We start from the raw sequence: 20,878 nt of genomic DNA, 5'->3' as shown, positions 1-20,878 counted from the left end.
TTTATTTCTTGTAAAGAATGTCAAGTATGAGATTTGGCATTGTAGAATAGATGATTCAATTTGATTGATAAAAAATAATTATAAATAAAATGAAGAACAGATACACTTCTCGTGAAATACAATAAACATCTCGTAATGATCGGTGTCAGTGAAAATGGGATTTTGCATAAATTACATCAAATAGACTGGGGATCATACTACACAATACCATATACTTATTTTCTATTATTATACAGTTTATGTTTACTTTTTGAAAAATTCCCACCATTGTATGTGTGTGTGTGTGTGTGTGTGTGTGTGTGTGTGTGTGTGTGTGTGTGCCTGTGTGAGCATGATGGCTCTATAACAATGTTTGAACCACATCCAGTCGACAAAAATAGAAAATTGGGAGATATGGTTTTAATCACACTCTTCATAATAAAGCTAAAAATAACTTTCCAGGAATTTTTGTTGCTGTTTCTGAGTGACATTTGCCTGTTAACAGCTTTACTAAATGTTATGTGTCAATGAAAGTTAGATTGATAATATTATTGAATAGTATTGAATTATAATATATTTATTAAATATATGGCATACAACATTTCCATTTCCATCTAACCATATGCATCAATACATTGAGCGGATAATTTAACCTCATTGATTTTAAGGAATTGACTTTAATCAACGAAGGCCATTCCAATTGATAAATACTGATACTACTCTTTCCTACCGTCACATTCGTATTTTCAATGTTGTTTTTAATTTCATGTTTTACACTTTCCTATTACGAAATGTAAAGGTCAGGCAAAAACATCTCAACCTTGACTTTGTGGGTAGGGGGGTGGGGGGGGTGGACAAGACCCCAACCATAACCCCCACGTGATTTGTTCTCCACAGGAAAAGCTGGAACTAAAGGTGGACCTGGGGTGATGGCAGCTCCGATTTCAAGAAACCATTGCAGCAAATATACTTTGGCCAAATGTCACGCGCTTCAAAGTGCGGCGTAGACCTCAGACTCCTCGACTCCTGGTCTTAAAGCTGGGGTAATTTTGTACGGCTTCCTTTGATTTAGCAGTGAATACTCAATACCTTCAAGACTTCTTATTTATATAGCATTGTTACTATTGCAAATAATAGCGTTATTGTCGTCCTAGTTGGACGTCTGGTATGATTCCATGATAATATTCACAGTAATAATTATCTGGTATTTGCATAATACATAATAATAATATTATTAATATGAATCATAATACAGTTCATTATTTGCATAATAATATATGGGCGTGGCAGTAGTATATATATATATATATATGAAGGTGATTTTAAACTTCTTTGACTTGATATACCATTGTTGACTGCACATCAACAGCACCTGAGAATCAAAAGGCTGTGGAAAGCGACTTTGTCCTTTTTATATATATATATATATGAGGTGTCAAAAGTATTCACATTCATTACTCAAGTAGAAGTATAGATACTAGCGTTTAAAAATACTTCTGTAGAAGTTGAAGTACCAACTCAAGCTTTTTACTTAAGTACAAGTATGAAAGTACTGGTTTCAAAACCAGTTAAAGTATTAAAGTAAAAGTAATGCAAGGGGAAAAAAATGCCATTAAGGACAAAAGCGTAGGCCGTGCCACAAGGGCCTATAGAATTACAATCAGCTTTCTTTGCCAAGTACGCTCACACATACAAGGAATTTGGTCTCTGCATTTATCCCATCTGTGAATTAGTGACACACACACAGCACACCTCTATTAGCACACTGCCCCACAAAACATTTTTCTAAAGGCCATCTAATGACTATAATATTAATGTTGAAAAAATTGGGATGCACCTGTTTCAGACACATTTATACCCATTGAAAATGAACGCATATTAGTACAATGCAAATACATTTAAGAACCATATATGTGTACTGAATGTAGAGGGGCTCTGGTCATGCGCAGGTGCCATGTATCAAGTATAAACCAATAGGGTGTCAGAATGGTATATGTTTCTATTCTCATCCAACCAATCAAATTCACTCTATCCGATGGCGCAGATTATCTGGATAGGTTTTTCTTTGAACGCCGGCGGAATAAAAACAAGCCGAAATTAAAAAGGAGTAACGAGGCCATTTTTAAAAAGTAAGGAGTAGAAAGTACAGATAAGTGCGTGAAAATGTAAGAAGTAGAAGTAAAAAGTAGGCTGAAAAATAATTACTCCAGTAAAGTATAGATACCCAAAATTTCTACTTAAGTAAGGTAACAAAGTATTTGTACTTAGTTACTTGACACCTCCATATATATATATATATTTATATATATAGAAAAATGTAGTACCATTCAGAATAATACAGAATGGTATCCAGCCAACATGTTGCATACAGTAACATATTCAAACCATGTATTCATGTTTATCAGAAAGAACACAAAAACCAACAATAACAACAACAACAACAACAACAGCAACCAGCCGCAGCCAGTCCCAGCCACTTAACCCGTTGCGGGGAAAGTGTGTTTCCTGAAGTGGCTCGCTGCTCGCCGTGTGACGCGGCTTATCTGTCTGGCTGTTCATAGGTGCTTCTATTTTTACTGCCGCTCCACCAGTGGGAAGGGGAAGGGGAGGGCAGCCTGACACACCAGCACCAAGGCAGGGCCGGTCTCACGTACTTCAAGTGTGCTGCGCTCGCACACTTTCTATCAACATAAAGACCAAAAAAACCGATGTATTCTGGTTCATTACTGGCATACTTTCCATGATGGGTGTGGGGGAGTGGTGGTGGTGGGGGAGTGTTCGGGGGGGGGGGGGGAGAGATCCAAGGCAGTGTCAAGGACCTGCTCCTCTTAATCCTTCATTTAAGGAGAGGAAAATAAAGGAAGAGAGGCGATGAAGGAGGGAAAAGGGAGAAGCCTGCGCGTGCTCCACAAGTGGAAAAGTGTGTGTGTGTGTGTGTGTGTGTGTGTGTGTGTGTGTGTGTGTGTGTGTGTGTGTGTGTGTGTGTGTGTGTGTGTGCGCTGGGGGGGGGGGGGGGGGAGAAGGAAAAAAAAAAGCAATAGAGGGTGGCTCCACTGTCTATGAAGAGGAGGAACAGTAGGGTGTTCTGTTGGTGACAGGACTGTCAGGGTCAGATGGCCGCTCAGCCTAATTAGAGCAGCTCAGGGAAGATCCTCAGCTTAGTGCTCTACGGCTAGGAGCGGGAACACACAGGCATACATACGCCCACACACACGCGCACACACACAGGCACGCACGCACGCACGCACGCACGCAGGGCCGGCCGCGGGAGAGGCCGCCCATAGGCCCGCTCCGGGCTCCTAGTGATTAGAGCAGCTCAGCTCTACAGGAATAGGAGGAGGGTTCGCAGTTCAGCGCCACAACCGACGCAGCACCACGCTGAATATGTATAAATATACACCGGTCCGCACCAATTAGCTTTACTACTGCTGTAGTAGGGATTGTTGGGATCCGCCGTGCCAGAAAAGGGAGGACACTGCAAGCCAAATGGGATTGACCTCAGCTAAAAACAAGACTTGAAGTTTATGCGTTCTTCTTATTATTGTTTTTTTCTTTTATATGCTGGACTGTATTTTTGAATAGCACCAGGGGACGTTCCTGACGGAGGTCTTAGGGGAACACGACTATTGAGGAAGCCTAGGTGTTGATTTCAAGTAAGTAAAAAGAAAGTTCATGTTCATGCAGGAGCCAGACGAAAGCAGAAGTTGCCAGTTGCTTCTGTGAAGCCATTTGCATGAAATTGAGCTTAGAGAAGCTTTTGTGTTTGTTGTTTGTTTCACTTCGCAGTGGCGGACGCAGTAAACAGACACAGCACTTGGCAGTTGTGGTGGGGTACTTTTGCTTCAGCTGGTTCAATAATAGCTCAGGGCATGGCGCTGGTGGCAGGCTCATAGAACTGTAGAGGCCATGGAGGTTGTTTGGAAGTAAGTTGAATTAACCTTTGTAGTAATCTGCTGTAACTCGTGAAAACCTTCTAGTTGTAAAACTGTGTTCAAATAGCAATTTTCTTCTCTGTAAACACACCATAGAGGTGAGAAGTCCAGAGGTGTAATTCATTGTTGTTGTTATGGTATTTTTTTTTTTTACAACTAATGCAACAGAGAATTCCAAGGCAGTATAGAAGCAGCTATAAATACATTGAGGAAAGAGAGTGGGCCTATAGTTGCCGACCCAAGACAACAGACAGTTTTACAGTTGTTAGTAAACCAGGCATTTATCTGCTGGGGACACCACTGCTACTATGGCAATTTCATGTAAACGGACAGTAAAAAGGATTCCCCCTGTTCAGGAACCATTCTGCCCGTTGAGGTAAGAAAAATACGATTTAAGACAGCTATAAAAGGTTGTTGATGTTGATAAGGCGCGGCTAAATGTGTCTGTATGTGTTCAGGGGGAATCCTTATGTGTAGTTTGTAATCAAACATATAATGAACTATATCCTTTGTATTCAAGGTCAATAATGGTAAGAAACAAAATCAAACATACAAGAAATGAGAAGCTCAATCATACTGTTTCCATTGTGATACAGGAAAAGCTCAACAAAACAATCTTGCTGTAAAGTGAATCCGTTTGTTCACCTGAATGTTGTCGGTACTTTCCGGTGTTAGGAATCCTGAGATCAAGGGCAAAAGAAAACTGCCTAGCATATTTGAAAGATGAGGTGGTTTTTAGATTGAAGCAAACTCAAGAAAGGTTGAATAGTGTCTCTTTACATCATTAGTAAGCCTAACAATGTTTGCTGTATTGTGAGATCAGTCTGAAAATAATTGTATCATTTTAGCTTTATTGATGAACAAGATTCTTAAGTCACATCCAACATCACAGCCAGCCCCATAACTAATTTGTAATGCAGATTACTTCAATTGTCATTTTTCATAAGCCATTTACACGGATAACATTACTGTAATCAGTAATGTTTGGAGGATTATGCCATGTGGTTTATAGTTCATCATCAGTAATTGTAGCCAGAACAACTCAGGGAGGAAAGACCTCAGATCTGCACAGCCTCGGCTAAAGCACAAACAAAACATGTCGGAGCCCTTCAATGTTTAGAGAACGACCTTTATAGTAGTTCTCTTTATTTTAAAAAGAATTGTAAACCACAATGAGGAACATCATCTTCCTTTGCTGTCGTTGCCTGCTCTTAATAGCATGTCATCTGCATTTCGCTTGATTTTCTTAACTAGATTTCTTCCTTTCTTAACTGTTACATTAATGTAACAGTGCTGTTTTTGCTGTTTCCATTGGGTTACTTACTGACACAATGTGCATACTTTTTTGCAAATTATAAACTCATGATTGAAAACCTTGTTTTAGCAGGTCATTGGGATCTCATTTCATGTAAGGAACTATGGTTAACCACTATGAACACTTGATGGCAGATCAAAAGATGGACCAACTGGTAACTGGTTAAGCAACTTCCCCCATCACAAACGGAGATTAGAAAAGAATGGTACAGTGCTACTGCTTACGTTTTGTCTACTTTAAACTGTTGCACACACAAAATAGCATGTTGTGAACTGCCTTTTAATTTAATATGATGTGATAACAGGGAAGTGATGATCAAGTCAGGGGTAAAAAGTAACATCCCTGAACTGTAAGATGCAAATGCAAAAAAATGGTTTCCCCCTTGAAACATCCGTGAAGATGTTCTAGCGCATGTGTAATTGTGAACAATTAAGGAACCAGAAAGTTTAGTTCTAAAGATTCTTGCTCCATAAACCTAAAATGTAACCTTACCAAATAGCTTGTCTTGTTGATAAGATTTGAGACTTGCCAATAGAGAGAGAGAGAGAGCAGAAAAGAGCGAAATAGTTTTACTAAAAACAACGAAATGGTCCTGCTTTGCTCCCTCCCGTCCTACGTTTGAAGTGTAGCACTTCACCCTCTTTTACCTGTGAGACGGTTACACCATTTCTAACACATTACGCTCAAATAACCTCTTACAAATGTAACCTACAGCAACTTTAGGATAGGTTTGTTTATGTTTGGTTGTTAACTGAAAGGTTTTGTATTGGTTGGGTGACAGGCGAGAGGCCCCGTATGGGCCCGTCGGCCAGCTTTCAGCATTGGGGTTCCCCACCCCCACGCTGGCCCAAGGTCCTCAAATCAATCCGCTTGGATCATCTGCACGTCGCAGAGTGATTTGACTAAGTGATTTGACATAGAGGATCAGATTGCAATCTTTCAATTGCAGCGATCACAATAGGCTGCAGCTGCAACATAAATATATATATATAGCATCACAGTTTCAGTTCCCGGAAGCCGCTGACATGCTTGTCCCCTGTATGCTTGTCATACATGTCATCATGTATGCTCAGAGCTGTTTGTATGCAGACTATGGTTCACACAGCCTGAAGCTTGGGAAATAAGCCATGCTGGTTCGACTGGCTTAGACAGGTGCAGGCATCGTACGTTGCAGCTTGGTTCCCCTGCAGGAAAAACTTGGTCAAGTCAAGTTTCTCACTCAACACTGGTCCCTTTCGATACACTCACCAAAAGCATTCAACACTCACTCTGCAAATCCCTCCAAATGATCGATGGCCCGCTCAGTTAAGCTTTTTCTTCTGCCCCTTCAGATTTGCTGGTTGATGGCGTTTTTGCGGCAGAGCGGTGACTACTGCCACGCCCAACACATTTGAGAGGAACGTGCGATGAAACTTCAGCCGGCGTCTCTGACGTCCTGAACGCCTCTCAGCGGTTTCCTTTAGCTTCAGAGACAGCCGACCCATGGGGTAACCAGTGGATACTAGCCCTCGAGAAGATAACAGGAAAGAAACAAAGCGAGAGAGAGGAAAAACTGAACTTCGGTGCCGAGCACGACATATAGTGTGTAGAAAGGAGTAAGGACCGGACCTGAACTCAACCCAGCTGATGGGGTAAAAACTGTTTTGGACACACCAACGGGACAACAGAACTGGGAAGGTTTCAATAACTGTATAGGAGACTACAGAGCGCATGCGGGAAGTTTGAAATCGCCCGGAGAACTGATATCCAATCACCTGGTCTGGGAGTGGAAACGAGAGCTGCTTGCTGGTTAAAGCCAAAGGTGAGATGTCACATACTAAGAGTCAGTAGACTAATATTCGGGTACTCTTGCCAACATCTTTGCAATCTATAATGGGCAAAGAAAAACCATGATGTGATAGAGAATTTTTTTAATTAAACGAGGAAAGAAATTAATTTCACAGGCTGTTTAGCTGGTTTCTACAACATCTCATGTGATCATGCCAGGGGTTGCTGTTAACGCTGACGTTTTTATTTGACGCTGGGTCAGGGGCAAACGGGTGATTTCTAAAGGTCAGAGGTCATCCTCGGAGGTCACAGATCCCAATGGCTAACATGATTCGTCCGGCTCCTGTGGAGCTCTGCCACAAGAACATGAGGTTCCTCATCACTCACAACCCCACAGACAGCACGCTAACGTCTTTTATAGAGGTATGTGTGCGCGCGGGAGACACAAAATCTGCTTTGACGTCATGTGGCCACACACTAAATCAATTGAGCATCTGAGGAAGGGTTTGGGTGGATGCCTCAAAGGAAAAAGGCCTGCTTCATCACAATGTGGAGCAGTATATTAACAACATTGAACAGCATCAATGTTTTAATCTTTTTTTTTTTTATGACAAATAGCTCTGCAGTTGCTCTGGTCAGGAGAACAGACTGAATGAATGAACTAGGATCCTTATTCAACTGCCCTAGAACCACCTTTTGGTGGTTCATCCTCAGCATAAGGTCATCCATCCAAGAGGACAGATAAACATTGTCAGTTTTGGTTGTTTGATCTGCAAGAGGAAATATAAAGAACAACTCTAACCACAGAAACTGTTTGGTTGCTCAATCCTGTTGGTTTCTGGTTGGCCCGATGTGTGCCAGCTACAATCCAGCTATCTTTAAATCGTACTGTCTCGTAATGGGATAGTGTCTGTGTTTTGGATGATGCCAGTACCGTAAATACATACCTACGTATCTTATAATTTCCCAATAGGACCTGAAGCGGTTTGACGCAACAACAGTGGTTCGAGTGTGTGAGGTAACCTACGACAAAGCCCCGCTGGAGAAAGATGGAATCACAGTGGTGGTGAGGATGCAATCCTCTTCCCTGAGTCTTTGTTTTCAACAGGGGTCTTTATCTCAAGGCCACCTTTATTGCTGAAAATAGAAAAAAAAAATATATTAAACAGATAACATTCATTAAGGTATATCCGCATGTTCCCTTTTATGTCTGAGGAGAACAGACTTCATGTTCCTCTCCTCTCTCTCAGGATTGGCCATTTGATGATGGTGCTGCACCCCCCAGTAAGCTGGTTGAAGATTGGTTGAACCTGTTGAAGAAGAAATTTCAGGAGGATCCAGGATCCTGTGTGGCTGTTCATTGCGTAGCCGGACTTGGCAGGTGAGATATGCAAAAACACACTCTCACACACACAAGCACACATATACACGCACAATAAACATATTTTCGAGAGCATTACAGAAATTAGATTAGATTCTAATTATATATGTATGTTTGTGTATGCGTTTGCGTGCGTGTGCGCGTGTGTGCGTCCATATGTCCATGTGTGTGTGCATAGGGCTCCTGTCCTGGTGGCTCTGGCTCTGATAGAGAGTGGGATGAAGTATGAAGATGCCATTCAGCTCATCAGACAGTAGGGCTTTTACCATAACACATAACAAAACCATAACATTGCATATAAAATACATCGTCTTTTTATTCTTTCTATTCTCTTCCTAAATGTCTTCCTAATTGTCTTATGTCAAAGCACTTTGTAAACTATTGTTCTTAAAGGTGCTATATAAATAAAGATATTATTATTTTTATTATATTGCAATCACGACACATTTAAAGACATAACTGGCCCCACAATTCAGTATCATTAGTATCATTAAACTAGCCTGTGCATCTTAATTCATCTAGAATTACTATTTTTAAAATCTTAGCGAGAAAATGTAACACAACCCTTATACTAAAACATAACCCTTGCATATCATATGGCTTACCAGCTGTTTTTTAAACTAGTTCATAGTGAAGGACATTATCATTCATCATTTCACACACATGTCTGATTGTGTTAAAGAGGTCCCTTTTTAATCCCTTCAAACGTCATACAACGTAATTATATCTTTATGATCTAGTATATTCAGATGCGGACTCTGGCCAGATGAAAACAGATATCGTCAAATTCTAAACATAGGAATCTCATAATCACGTGCGATAACAACTACTGACAAGCAACTAGGGCTGAACAATTTTAAGAAAAAATTGAAATTGCGATTTTTCTGGTAGAGATTGCGGTTTCGATTTCAACCACGATTTATTTTCTTCAAATCAAGTTTCAGTATAAATTAATATAACCACTGATTTCCATTAAGGTAATGCAATAATGAAAACTGCTGGCAACAGATTTCAAATGCAAGACTGTTTATTCAAGTACCTAAGAAACAACAACCAAAAAAGTCAAATAAAAGGGGAGCCCTCTTTCTTAAGTAAACTTGCTCCAATGGCTCATCAGCATCAAAATAATTGCACTTTTGTAAAATATTAAAAAAAAACAAAAAAAAAACGCAGCTTTGACGATCCCAAAATCGTAATGCTTGAGATCGCGATTTTCGGTCGAAAACGATAGATCGTTCAGCCCTACAAGCAACGATAAGCATTTGAGCCTTTTCTATGTGTGTATGATGTTTAAGTGAACTTTAAGAAGCAATGGTTTTGTAGGGGGTTTTGATAGTTGTGTTGTAATTATTGGTTGATGACAACCCATGACAACATTTGATTGAGATTGCAGAACGTCTGAATCATGAGTTATAAATGCTAGGGTAGCTCCAAATAACCAGATAATCAGTCTTTGAAGCACAGAATTTAGCAAGAAAATAATTGTTGGTCTGAAAGGAAAATCTAATATCCAAACGCCTAACTGAGACTAGGAATTTATATATTTTTAAACACCAAATACAGTGGTTCATATACATTTTAGACATTTACAACACAGGCACATCAACCAATATTTATTTTTTGGGGAAAAAGATTTATCAATGCCATTCTAAAATATGATGTATATATGTGTTTTTCCTAGGAAACGTCGTGGAGCCATCAACAGTAAACAGCTGACTTACCTGGAGAAATATCGGTCAAAACATAGACTACGCTTCAAAGACTCTCATTCTCCAAAGAACAAGTGTTGCACCATGTAAAATAAAACACACACACTGGCACATGCTCTCACAGACACACACACACACACACACACACACACACACACACACACACACACACACACACACACACACACACACACACACACACACACACACACACACGTTTTGCACTATGAAGGACAAAAGCACTTTTTGCTACTTCATCACAAATGAAGTCCTCCTTAGCCTTCCTTGATATTCTTTTAAACAACCTCGAAGTTAATTTGGAGATCTTTCAATGCACAGAAGAATAGCTTCGTCATGGGATTTCAGAGCTTGTTTCTAATGACTTCATGTATTTGAGATGATTTTCGCAACAGATATGCTTTGTTTGATGGGTTAGCACGGAGAGAGACGGGAAAGATGGGAGCAAGGGAGTGTTAGCGTGATGTTTTCACAGATATTTCACGTTTTCTTTCTGTTTTATTCAACTTTGTGGTGAGAATAGTGACACCAGATCAAATTACTTTTATATTAAACTAGCCCTATTTCGTGGTTCAAAGGTGAACCGTGAAAATCTATTTTCCATTTCATAGTCCTTTGAAGTCTAAATGGCTTTATCAACCTTGATCAAATATGATCCCTTTATTATGCGCTTTGGCCTTGGTTAACACCCAGATTCACTTGGTTCAAACAAAACACATCCAGTTCCACGATTTTATTAGATGGATCTGATTAGATGCGTCCACTGGATTCACATTTCCCCCAAACACTGAACTCATTCCTGTTATTCAAGAGCAACGTACCATCCAACCTCCGAGACGGCACTTTCTCAGGGGAAACACTGGTGCAAAGGCTCTTTCTAATTGGTTTAAATTGGTGATGAGTGATTGTACTCGCCTCTTTGAGCTAATGGCTAACCCAGAAATTACAAAACCTTGGTTTGGCGCTGTCAAATCTCCTCTATCCCATCATGAGAATGATGTACCGTTTACATGTAATGAACAATACTGAAAAACAAACCACCACAACTAGAGACAAGACGGTATGGTCATAATGGTCCTTTAGTACGAGACAAGTCAAGTACCTATTCTGTGCATCAGCCAGGGGTTGTTTTACATATAAACTCCTTGGTTTGGAAACTTAAGACACATATTACAAAAGAATGTAACCTAAATAACCTAAACCATGGTTATTTTATGGTCAATTGAGTAGAAGATTGATTTAAAAATGTGTGTATGTGTGGGTGGGTGTGTATGTGTGTATATTTGAAAGAGTTGTATGTGCGTGTGTTTGTGCGTGTGTATGCGTCTGCTTGTGTGTCTGTGTATAAGGATTGTGTGTGTGTGTGTGTGTGTGTGTGTGTGTGTGTCTGTGTGAAAAGAGTAACTACGCATTTGAAAGTCTTGTGTTCTTTTGTTGGGTTTTGTTTTTAATGCATGTTTTTAAAGCAAACATTTTCATGTATCCTAAAAGGAAAAGTCATTGGCTTTGTTTTTAAAGTGGCGACTGATGACTAAAGCTTTGTTTTCACATCACAATTGGCCTAGCATGTTCTTAGCATGTAGCATTAGCCCTGATATGACTGTTAACTCGATAAGTGTACCTAATGAGTAGTTACTCTTTAATGTTTGTTGCTCTAAATTGTTTGGAGAGTTACAATAGGTGGCTGCTTTTCCAAGCTAGTCTATAACTGGCCAGCTGTTAAGAAAATTTAATATCTGTTGTCGCTTTTCTCAGAATCCAATTAAAAGAGTAATATATCTGTACATTCTTTAAATAATAAAATGATTTAATTATTTATCTTTTGATGTCCATTAAAGACATTGGAAATCGATAAATTGTTGTTGAGTCACATTACTCTCAAGGCAAATCCAGTTACGATGGAATTTGATTTTTCCAAACATCAGCACTTCCAAGTTATCCACTAGGCCTGTTTAATTGAATAAAAATGTCTCTGATCAAAAGCATCCTGGACCTTAATTTCCTGCTTGCTGTTTATAAATGAAAAGCCTCACCCATGGGAATGTATTCCTTGTGTCTGAGAGTTCTTCTGCTAATGAAGAACTATTGCCAAATTAAACCGATTGACCTGCCCAGGGAAACACTGGTGAATAAATGGTTCCGTTAAAAAGAAAAAACGTTTAACCTACCGCATGCCTCTTCTTCTTGTAACCTTGTTTGTTGGATAAACAATATGCTATGATTATTTAGAAAACATAAGTAGCTCCCTAATAAAAAAGATATATAGCCATTGCCTAGGCTATACATTAAAAATGTTTTATTTATTTTTATTTTTTATTTAAATTGATAATTATACATTTAAATTAAAAGGAAAAAGTATTAAGGAAGGAATTCAGCATTTAATCCTCTAATAGTCAACCCCAGTTATCAAGAAGCACATTCTAACCAAACGCCTACACGTTTCCCTCTACTGCCGCTGGGTCTCAGCTGTGTTCCAGCGTGTTGATGCGGGGTGGACCTCCTACCACAGCGAGCAGTGATGGCAAAAACCCAACAGCGAATCCTTGCCCCGTTTCCGCTCTACAGAGGAACTTCTTTCGCAGATTCGCCATAAATGTTCATCTATGTAATGAATATCAAGTCTTCCGTCCTCATTTAATCATGCATTTATAATCATGTGAATAAATGCTGTGTTTTGCATACGAATGCGATTTTACTTCAGATTAATGGAGGAACCCAAAGCAGGTAGGAATGGGGACGAGCTCATTAAACTCGAATATGTTTGCGCGGTCTTCATGTTAGCGGGGTTCACACTATAAACAAACGATGCTGTCACCGTGGGGCCTGCATGCGCACTACTCAGCTCAATGTCATTGTATGGTCACCGGGATGTTCTTGGTGCCACACTTCGACACCCTATCTCGTCCTTCTGAATGGGTTGGCTCTATGTGTAAAGCCGTAATGATTATTTAAATGCACAGCTTAACCTTTAAGGAGTTGCTACAACAGATAAGACCCAGTCATTGTTAATGGGCAATACCGTGAACCCTGGGGAACATCCACATGTCGTCTGTCAATTTGTGAATATGTTGAACGTGGGTCGAACAAAACCATTTAGGTCTCAGTAGTCACTTACTTGAAAATGTGGCACATATTGCTTTCAACACAATTGAAGTGTACATATTATAAATACTATTTATTAATATACTGTATATTTGTTAATTATGATTGGCATCCAGTTAAATCGACCAAATATAATATTTCAGCATAAATAAATACATATATATATATATCATGCCTATTTTAAGCGTCCAATAAAGCAGATATGATTGGCATAGTATCAGTCAATGGAATAATGTTGACAGTGCCGAGGTACAGTCTGAGTATGGATCAACCAAAATGTAATCACAATTTCGATATGATATCTTCACATTTGGTTCTCCGATTTCCTTGTATCATCCAATTTTCTCAGAGTCTGTAAATCCTTCTCTCTGGCCTTTCTCTCCAGGTTTTTTATGTTAGGGTTAGGTTATGTTTGTGTGAGCTCTTCTCTCCTCTGGTCTCTCTCTCCAGATGGTTCTATGTTTGTGTGACCTCTCCTCTCTGGTCTCTCTCTCCAGATGGTTCTGTTTGTTTAACCGCTCCTCTCTGGTCTCTCTCTCCAGATGGTTCTATGTTTGTGTGACCTCTCCTCTCTGGTCTCTCTCTCCAGATGGTTCTGTTTGTTTAACCGCTCCTCTCTGGTCTCTCTCTCCAGATGGTTCTATGTTTGTGTGACCTCTCCTCTCTGGTCTCTCTCTCCAGATGGTTCTGTTTGTTTAACCGCTCCTCTCTGGTCTCTCTCTCCAGATGGTTCTATGTTTGTGTGACCTCTCCTCTCTGGTCTCTCTCTCCAGATGGCTCTGTTTGTTTAACCGCTCCTCTCTGGTCTCTCTCTCCAGATGGTTCTATGTGTAACCTCTCCTCTCCTCTGGTCTCTCTCTACAGATGGTTCTATGTTAATGTAACCCCCAGTCCCTTACGGTCTCTCTCTCCAGATGGTTCTATGTTTGTGTAACCTCTCCTCTCCTCTGGTCTCTCTCTCCAGATGGTTCTGTTTGTTTAACCGCTCCTCTCTGGTCTCTCTCTCCAGATGGTTCTATGTGTAACCTATCCTCTCCTCTGGTCTCTCTCTACAGATGGTTCTATGTTAATGTAACCCCCAGTCCCTTACGGTCTCTCTCCCCAGATGGTTCTATGTGTAACCTCTCCTCTCCTCTGGTCTCTCTCTCCAGATGGTTCTGTTTGTTTAACCGCTCCTCTCTGGTCTCTCTCTCCAGATGGTTCTATGTGTAACCTCTCCTCTCCTCTGGTCTCTCTCCCCAGATGCTTCTATGTTCATGTGCCGGTTGTGTAACATCTTCTCTCCGAGCCGGGCTCAGCTGCTGGTGCACTGCTCCCAGCTCCATTCCCAGCACCAGCCGGCCGGTGACATCATCGTGTCGCTGCAGCCCCTGGCCGGCCCTGAGGGGGCTCAGGCCGGCCCTGAGAAGCCTCAGGCCGGCCCCGAGGAGCCTCCAACCGGTTAGTAGGGATCTTAGAAAGGACTGAGTGGGAAGACAATTCATACACACACGGCGTAGTCGGCTGATTTTGTATCGGTTGATTTGGTTTATTTTCGTCAGTTCATCAAACCTTCAAATCTCCGCTCTTGATAAAACGATAATTTCCGAAAACACAAAAATAATTCTTCACCGGCTAGCATTATTGAGGTCAGATTTCAACCTCGACTAATAATGTTGTGGTTAGTATTTGGAATTGTGCTTAACTAGTAGTGTACAAAAATGGAGCTAATAAAACTGTACTGCCAAGTTGTCTTCATCTCAGTTGTCTTTTATCTCGAGCAATTTACAATCATCTTATTCGCGACACAAACTAACTTTTCACTCATTGAGGCATTTTGATTTAAACGATTGTGTTCACTGGGGCTGCCCGGTGGCTCAACGGGCAGAGCGTGTAGCATTAAGGCCCAGTCCTGATCCCAGCGCCCCGGGTTCGATCCCTGCCCAGGGACCTTAGCTGTCTATCTCACTCTTCAATAAAAAGGATAAAACCTTAAAAAATAAAATCTTTAAATTGTTGTGTTGGTCTACAGTTAAACCTGCCAAGCGAAAGCGGGGACGACCGAAAGGCTCCAGGAAGAAGAGCCTGTTGGAGAGCTCTGAAGGACAGGCTGGCCCTGACCTTCTCCCATCAGAGACCCAGTACGGGGGGGAACAGGAGGCCAGGGCGGGGGAAAGGGAGAGTCAAGGTTGGTCCAATGCAAGAGGGTTCACTACCGAAGGCTGTCTCCAGTATTTGTATTTATTTTATAGAGTATTATAGTCTTGTAATTCACGATGACCTTACACTTAGAAAAGTACAAATTTTTATCAGCAACGGAAATAGGAAAATTTAATCTGAAAATATGCTTCCTCCGTCCCGCTTCTTTTAAATATCTATAATTGACCTTCCTATATTGTTTCCATTTTCCCCTTTCTTTTGTGTAACACCCTTTGGTGTACCGGTTTGACGGTCGCAGGGGAGCGCCATGGGACCACGCCCAGCTTGGAGTGCAGCAAATGCAGTCGGTCGTTCAGCAACAGAAGGCAGATCCTCAAACACATCTGCCTGAAAGAAGACAAGGATGCAGACGAAGAGGACGGGGAGGAGGACAATGGGAATGGTGAGTGGGGTGGAGGGGTGAAAAGTGCAAGAAGAACAACCTGTTCTGCAGCAAAAGAGTTATCGCCATGGAAAAATAATGCTACCCTACATGGTAATCTGTGTGTGTTTCAGTGACCAGTGACCTTATGCACACAGTCGAATAGTTGATTACACTCGAAAATACAGTGGGAATAATTTATTTGAAACTACTTTCTAACTGCCAATACAAATACAATCTATTACATTTTATGAAAGGCATACATTTTGATCCAGGGAAAAGACTATAATGCTAATTCAACGTTTCGGTTCTTTTAGTACAGTGGTATTCACTATTCTTTTCAGGAGAGCCGCAGTCGACAGGAAAGCCATTTTTACCCCAAAGTATCAAAAACTATAAATCCAGTCAAACATAAGTATGCCTGGTTATTAATATGTCATCCCTGAAGCAGTATTTCCCACAGAATTGTGTGAAACTGTGGAAGGAACCCAGTCCTTAGGGGGCATGCTCCCCCAATCTTGTGCACTTTGAGATGAGAATTAAGACTTGTGTGACTGTGTACTATTTTCTGGAATAATGTGGAGACACTGGGTCATATAACATAGAAGCTATTGAAGAATAAGTTATTAATTTTTCTTAAAATATTTGCAAAAAATTAATGAATTAAATATTATCAATCAAAACGAGTGTGTTCATAGAATACCCCCTTTCAATACATTTCTATTACCATTCAATGTAAAATGCATCAATCTGGTGCAGCCACATTATTATTATTTTTTACAGATTTTATGTTATGCTTGTTTAGATTTTTTTTTTTAAATATCTGTTCACTGCATGATCATATCACTGTATATTTTTACTTCCATGCGAGCCACAAATAGAGGCTTGGCGAGCCGCATACGGCTTGTGAGCCGCGCAATGAGTAACGCTGCTTTAGTAGATGGGGCCAAGATCCAGAGAACCAGTCGAAAAGGTCGGACGCAGGCCTATGACAGAACCTTCACCCACCAAGAAGGTGTTCCCGCTGGCTGGAACAAAAAGTCTGTGATCAGCGTTGTCCTGACGGAACATGAAACCCTCGCAGGTCAGTCCAGGGAGAACTTGCCTCTGTTAAACAATGATAAGGGGTTCAACTGGGTCTTGATTTGATAGATTATCTTGTCATGATAAAGTTGTGCTTCTGCAGATGCTACGAAGATGGTACCGGTAGAGTCTGCTACAGCAGAGGCAGATTCTTCGGCCTCCAACCCTCAGGTCAGTTTAAAGGGAAGACAAATCAAAGGATTGTGTGATTTGTTGACACATTGGTTGTTGACACAAGGCAAATTGACAAGCTGGCTGCAAGTTCATTGGACGTGCTTCAAATTAGTGTTTTATCACAAATTTCAATTATTTCTAACTTAAATTCTTAGAAAGAATGTATATTAAAATGATTTTACCAAGGTTAATTATCAGATACATTCACTTGTTTCTAGTCTGTTTCTAGCTGTGCTATACAGCACAGCTTTCCGGAAGTATTATGATTAGATTATTAGAGGTATGTAATGCACCTTAACTTACTAGTACTGTGTACTAGTATCAACCCCTGGACACAGGCTGTGTTAACAGTATGTTTCTATTGTAACGTTTCAGCATGGTGGGAAGCCTGAGGGGACCGAAGCCCCCAGCATCGCTGCAGCTGGCCCAGATAACCCAGAGTCCCAACCCACAGAAACGAGGTCATTTTTTTACCTCTACAAGTCACACACTCCCCTGTCTCAATCCCCTGTCTTAATTCTTCGCCCTTTCAAACGACACAAATGTATTTAGAATGAGTCTCAAACTCAAATTTGTTAATTTGTTATTTTGTTTTTGATCTTAGCACGGACCTTGACCCTGCTTCCAACGCAGCCTACAACCAAGGCTTTCAGGAATACTCCATTAAGCAAGTTAGTACCAGGTAATACAAGATCACCAACTCACCACACACATTACTTTTACCCATTTGTTAGATCCAATATTGCATGCTATGAAGCATTTGAATTGGGTTGTAGAGCAATATCCAACTCCTATTGGGTTATTTACCATTTACCTATTTCTATGAAGTTAGGCATTGACCATTGACCACAAAACATGACGCTACCACTAATACAGTGTTGTATGATGTATCCCCCCCCCCTCTCCTCCAAGTCTTGTTGAAAGCCAGCTGAAGATCTTCACCTGTGAGTTCTGCAATAAGATCTTTAAGTTCAGGCACTCTCTGGTGGCTCACCTCCGGACCCACACCCAGGAGAAGCCCTTCCAGTGTCCACACTGCAGCTACGCCTCAGCTATCAAAGGTAACGCCGCCCCAAGCTACCCGTACTCTTCTCTTTACAACTGCTTCCGCTGTATGAAATAATAACCAATTGGCTCTTATAAAGACTGGAAAACAATGTCCACTATGTATAACGTCACCACTGGAAAATCATTATTATTAATATTATCATTATTGATAAAAATTGTATTTCTCTCAAGATATCATTGATAAAATGAACCAGGGTTTATAAATGTGATTTACAATAGCTGTTAATCTTTTTGTGCTCAAGCCAACTTGAACGTCCACCTGCGGAAACACACGGGGGAGAAGTTCAGCTGCCCTCACTGTCCGTTCATCTCCCTCAGTCCTGGCCACTTAAAGGTGACATTGTATATATTATTTTATGCCTTATTTTTTATTGTACGACAATGTTTATATGTGAAGCACTTTGAGTCTGCCTTGTGTATGAAAAGTGCTATATAAATAAAGTTGCCTTGCCTATATGCTGTATGTATCTGCCTTCATAGCTAATGGCCAGGGAAAGCTGAGCATCATCAGCATAAGATGATGAAGCAGGAAGCTTAGCAGTACTGGCCTGGTGCATCCTCGGATTGGGAACCCATAGGTTGCTGGTGGAGGTGTTGGAGAGCCACTAGGGGGCGCTCATTCCTCAGGCCTAAGTTATATCCCAGATCTCCCAGGACAAAGACCTGGAGCATAGGGGATATTCCATAAGAACGCTAAAGATCCCATGGCACGCATCGCAAGAGAAGGGGGGGGGCAAATCCCCAACCTGGGGCCCCCAATCATCCCCTGGTCTCTGATGGGATAGTTTGATTCCTTACCTCTCCACTGGTACTGAGGTCTTCAATCCCACACTCTCACCATGGACAGCTCTTTGAGTGTCTTGGAACTGCACCATATCGTTGCAATGAATTACTCAGACCCCACAATGAATTACAGCGGTAGATGGTTTCTGGGTTTGACAGGGGCGACCCTCTTTCTCTCCGGGCCCCAGGTCCACGTGGAGCGGGTCCACCTGAAGGTGAAGCAGCACTGTGAGTTCTGCCAGAAGAAGTACTCTGACGTGAAGAACCTGCTGAGGCACATGGAGCAGCGGCACAACACGAAGGAGCCGGCCGTACAGCAGAGCTACCAGCAGCTCAGGTGGAGCCCTGTGGTCTTGTATACTAGTGGTTTACATTCAATTAAATCAATTTGGAAGTGTTGATATACATGTTGGATTTATAACATGAAACTAATTACACGTAATTTGAGAATTATATTATTAATAATATATGTATATTTTTTAATGTATATTCAATACATTTTAGTTGAATAGTTGAATTGCGTGTCTATTAAGTTAAAATGTTACCTTGTATGTTAAAAAATAATTAAATGCAATGAATGTCAACTTTAGAGGTAAAGTCAAAAAAAAGAAAAGAAAAAGTCCATCAGAACGGGTAGACTAGGGAATGCTGTTAATCAATGAAGATACGAACATGTTAAGCTGACCCGCATGTCCTCCGATCGACCCCAGGCTGAAGACGCGACAGGGCCAGAGGCAGCTCCTCTACCACTGCCCCACCTGCAACCGCCGCTTTAAGAACCAGCTGCAGCGGGAGCGCCACCTGCTGGTGCACGGGCCCCAGCGGCCCTTCGGCTGCCTGCTCTGCGACTACGCCGCCACCAAGATGTCGGCCCTCGGCGCCCACGTGCGGAAGCACCTGTTCCTGTACGTGTGCGGCCGCTGCGGCGTGACGTGCATGAGCTCCCAGCGGCTGAGGGCCCACCTGAAGGAGCGGCACCCGGACGCCGAGCCCGAGCAGGCCTTCGTCGACTGCATCAACGGCAGCTACTGCCTGATGCAGCCGGGGGACGACGCCTGGAGGGAGGGCCCGGACGAGGGGGCCGCAGGGGGCCCCCAGGGAGGGGAGGGTGAGGCCGTCGGGGAGGAGGGGGGGGACCGACCGGAGCCCGCGGAGGAGGGGGGGGACCGACCTGTGGAAGTCGGTGGAACGCTGGCCAGGAAGGACGGGGGGGAGGTCGGGGTGGAGCAGATGGAGCAGGAAGGAGCCGAAGGAGGCGGGGACGACCCTCAGAGCGGGGGGACGGCGGCAGGGGGAGGTGGAGCGAGGGGGCAGGGTGAGGTGGAAGCGAGGGGGGAGAACGGAGAGGCGGTGATCAGTGAGGGGAAGAGTTTCCCGTCGGATTACAAAGAGGCCGTCGGCCAGAAGGTGTCAGCAGTGGACACCGCTGAAGAGGACATCACAGTAGAGGACACCACCGTAGAGGACACCGATGTAGGGGACATCCCTGTAGAGGACACCACTGAAGAGGACATCACAGTAGAGGACACCGCTACAGAGAACATTAGTGTAGAGGACACCGCTACAGAGAACATTACTGTAAAGGACACCGCTACTGAGAACATTACTGTAGAGGACATTACTGTAGAGGACACCGCTACAGAGAACATTACTGTAGAGGACACCGCTACAGAGAACATTACTGTAGAGGACACCGCTACAGAGAACATCACTGTAGAGGACATCGCAGCAGAGGACGTGGATGAGAAGCTTCCGGGTGGCTCAGCCCCAAAGGAGGGAGTGGATGGGGACTCCTCTCAGCCTGGTGCTGATGAAACCCCCGCACTCGTATCCGTCAGCGGAACTGCACCTGAAAACCCGAAGACCCAACCAGACGGAGCTGATGAAAACCCAGGCTCGACATTCATCGAAACCGATGGGAGTACAGCCGTCGAATCGCCTGGTCATCCTGTTCCACCCTCGGCCCGACCGGCACAGACGACCGCAACTACAGACACGCCTGATTCG

At 42.3% G+C, this 20,878-nt stretch overlaps 2 protein-coding genes across 11 annotated transcripts in view; both read left to right on the top strand.

The window, feature by feature from the left end:
- Positions 1 to 3,275: 3,275 nt before the first annotated feature.
- On the top strand, positions 3,276 to 12,086 carry LOC115553404 (protein tyrosine phosphatase type IVA 3). Of its 7 annotated transcripts, none has more exons than XM_030369591.1 (9): positions 3,281 to 3,632; positions 3,766 to 3,902; positions 5,361 to 5,431; positions 6,558 to 7,027; positions 7,256 to 7,416; positions 7,967 to 8,059; positions 8,244 to 8,374; positions 8,553 to 8,627; positions 10,056 to 12,086. In XM_030369591.1, the coding sequence occupies exons 5-9, from the start codon at positions 7,312 to 7,314 to the stop codon at positions 10,171 to 10,173; spliced, it is 522 nt and encodes a 173-aa protein (XP_030225451.1). In that variant the 5' UTR covers positions 3,281 to 3,632; positions 3,766 to 3,902; positions 5,361 to 5,431; positions 6,558 to 7,027; positions 7,256 to 7,311; the 3' UTR covers positions 10,174 to 12,086. The 7 variants fall into 7 exon arrangements, with proteins under 7 accessions (XP_030225454.1, XP_030225451.1, XP_030225448.1 ...); XM_030369588.1 differs by having other exon boundaries at positions 5,296 to 5,431; XM_030369590.1 differs by lacking the exon at positions 3,766 to 3,902 and having other exon boundaries at positions 5,296 to 5,431.
- Positions 12,087 to 12,603: 517 nt separating this feature from the next.
- zfat (zinc finger and AT hook domain containing) overlaps positions 12,604 to 20,878 on the top strand; it is a 15,064-nt gene continuing 6,789 nt past the window's right edge. Inside the window, exons 1-13 of one of the 4 annotated variants that reach the window (XM_030369560.1) lie at positions 12,605 to 12,825; positions 14,446 to 14,643; positions 15,215 to 15,370; positions 15,641 to 15,784; positions 16,701 to 16,847; positions 16,950 to 17,017; positions 17,396 to 17,481; positions 17,625 to 17,702; positions 17,933 to 18,081; positions 18,331 to 18,422; positions 19,060 to 19,208; positions 19,582 to 20,488; positions 20,519 to 20,878. The exon at positions 20,519 to 20,878 is cut by the window's right edge and continues 81 nt beyond it. In XM_030369560.1, the coding sequence (XP_030225420.1) occupies positions 12,786 to 12,825; positions 14,446 to 14,643; positions 15,215 to 15,370; positions 15,641 to 15,784; positions 16,701 to 16,847; positions 16,950 to 17,017; positions 17,396 to 17,481; positions 17,625 to 17,702; positions 17,933 to 18,081; positions 18,331 to 18,422; positions 19,060 to 19,208; positions 19,582 to 20,488; positions 20,519 to 20,878 (2,574 nt within the window). In that variant the 5' untranslated portion in view covers positions 12,605 to 12,785. Of the gene's footprint in view, positions 12,826 to 14,445; positions 14,644 to 15,214; positions 15,371 to 15,640; positions 15,785 to 16,700; positions 16,848 to 16,949; positions 17,018 to 17,395; positions 17,482 to 17,624; positions 17,703 to 17,932; positions 18,082 to 18,330; positions 18,423 to 19,059; positions 19,209 to 19,581 lie in introns of all 4 variants that reach the window. The other 3 variants (XM_030369561.1, XM_030369559.1, XM_030369558.1) reach the window with 3 other exon arrangements.

This window comes from Gadus morhua, chromosome 11, assembly GCF_902167405.1.
Source record: "Gadus morhua chromosome 11, gadMor3.0, whole genome shotgun sequence".
NCBI lineage: Eukaryota > Metazoa > Chordata > Actinopteri > Gadiformes > Gadidae > Gadus > Gadus morhua.
This window is presented reverse-complemented; position numbering and strand designations above follow the sequence as displayed.

Bases quoted from the DNA above. Each gene is read 5' to 3' on its own strand.
- LOC115553404 (XM_030369589.1), top strand. From the start codon at position 7,312: ATGGCTAACATGATTCGTCCGGCTCCTGTGGAGCTCTGCCACAAGAAC. The intron at 8,060-8,243 runs GTGAGGATGCAA...CCTCTCTCTCAG, and splicing joins AAGATGGAATCACAGTGGTG to GATTGGCCATTTGATGATGG. The intron at 8,628-10,055 runs GTAGGGCTTTTA...TGTTTTTCCTAG, and splicing joins GCCATTCAGCTCATCAGACA to GAAACGTCGTGGAGCCATCA.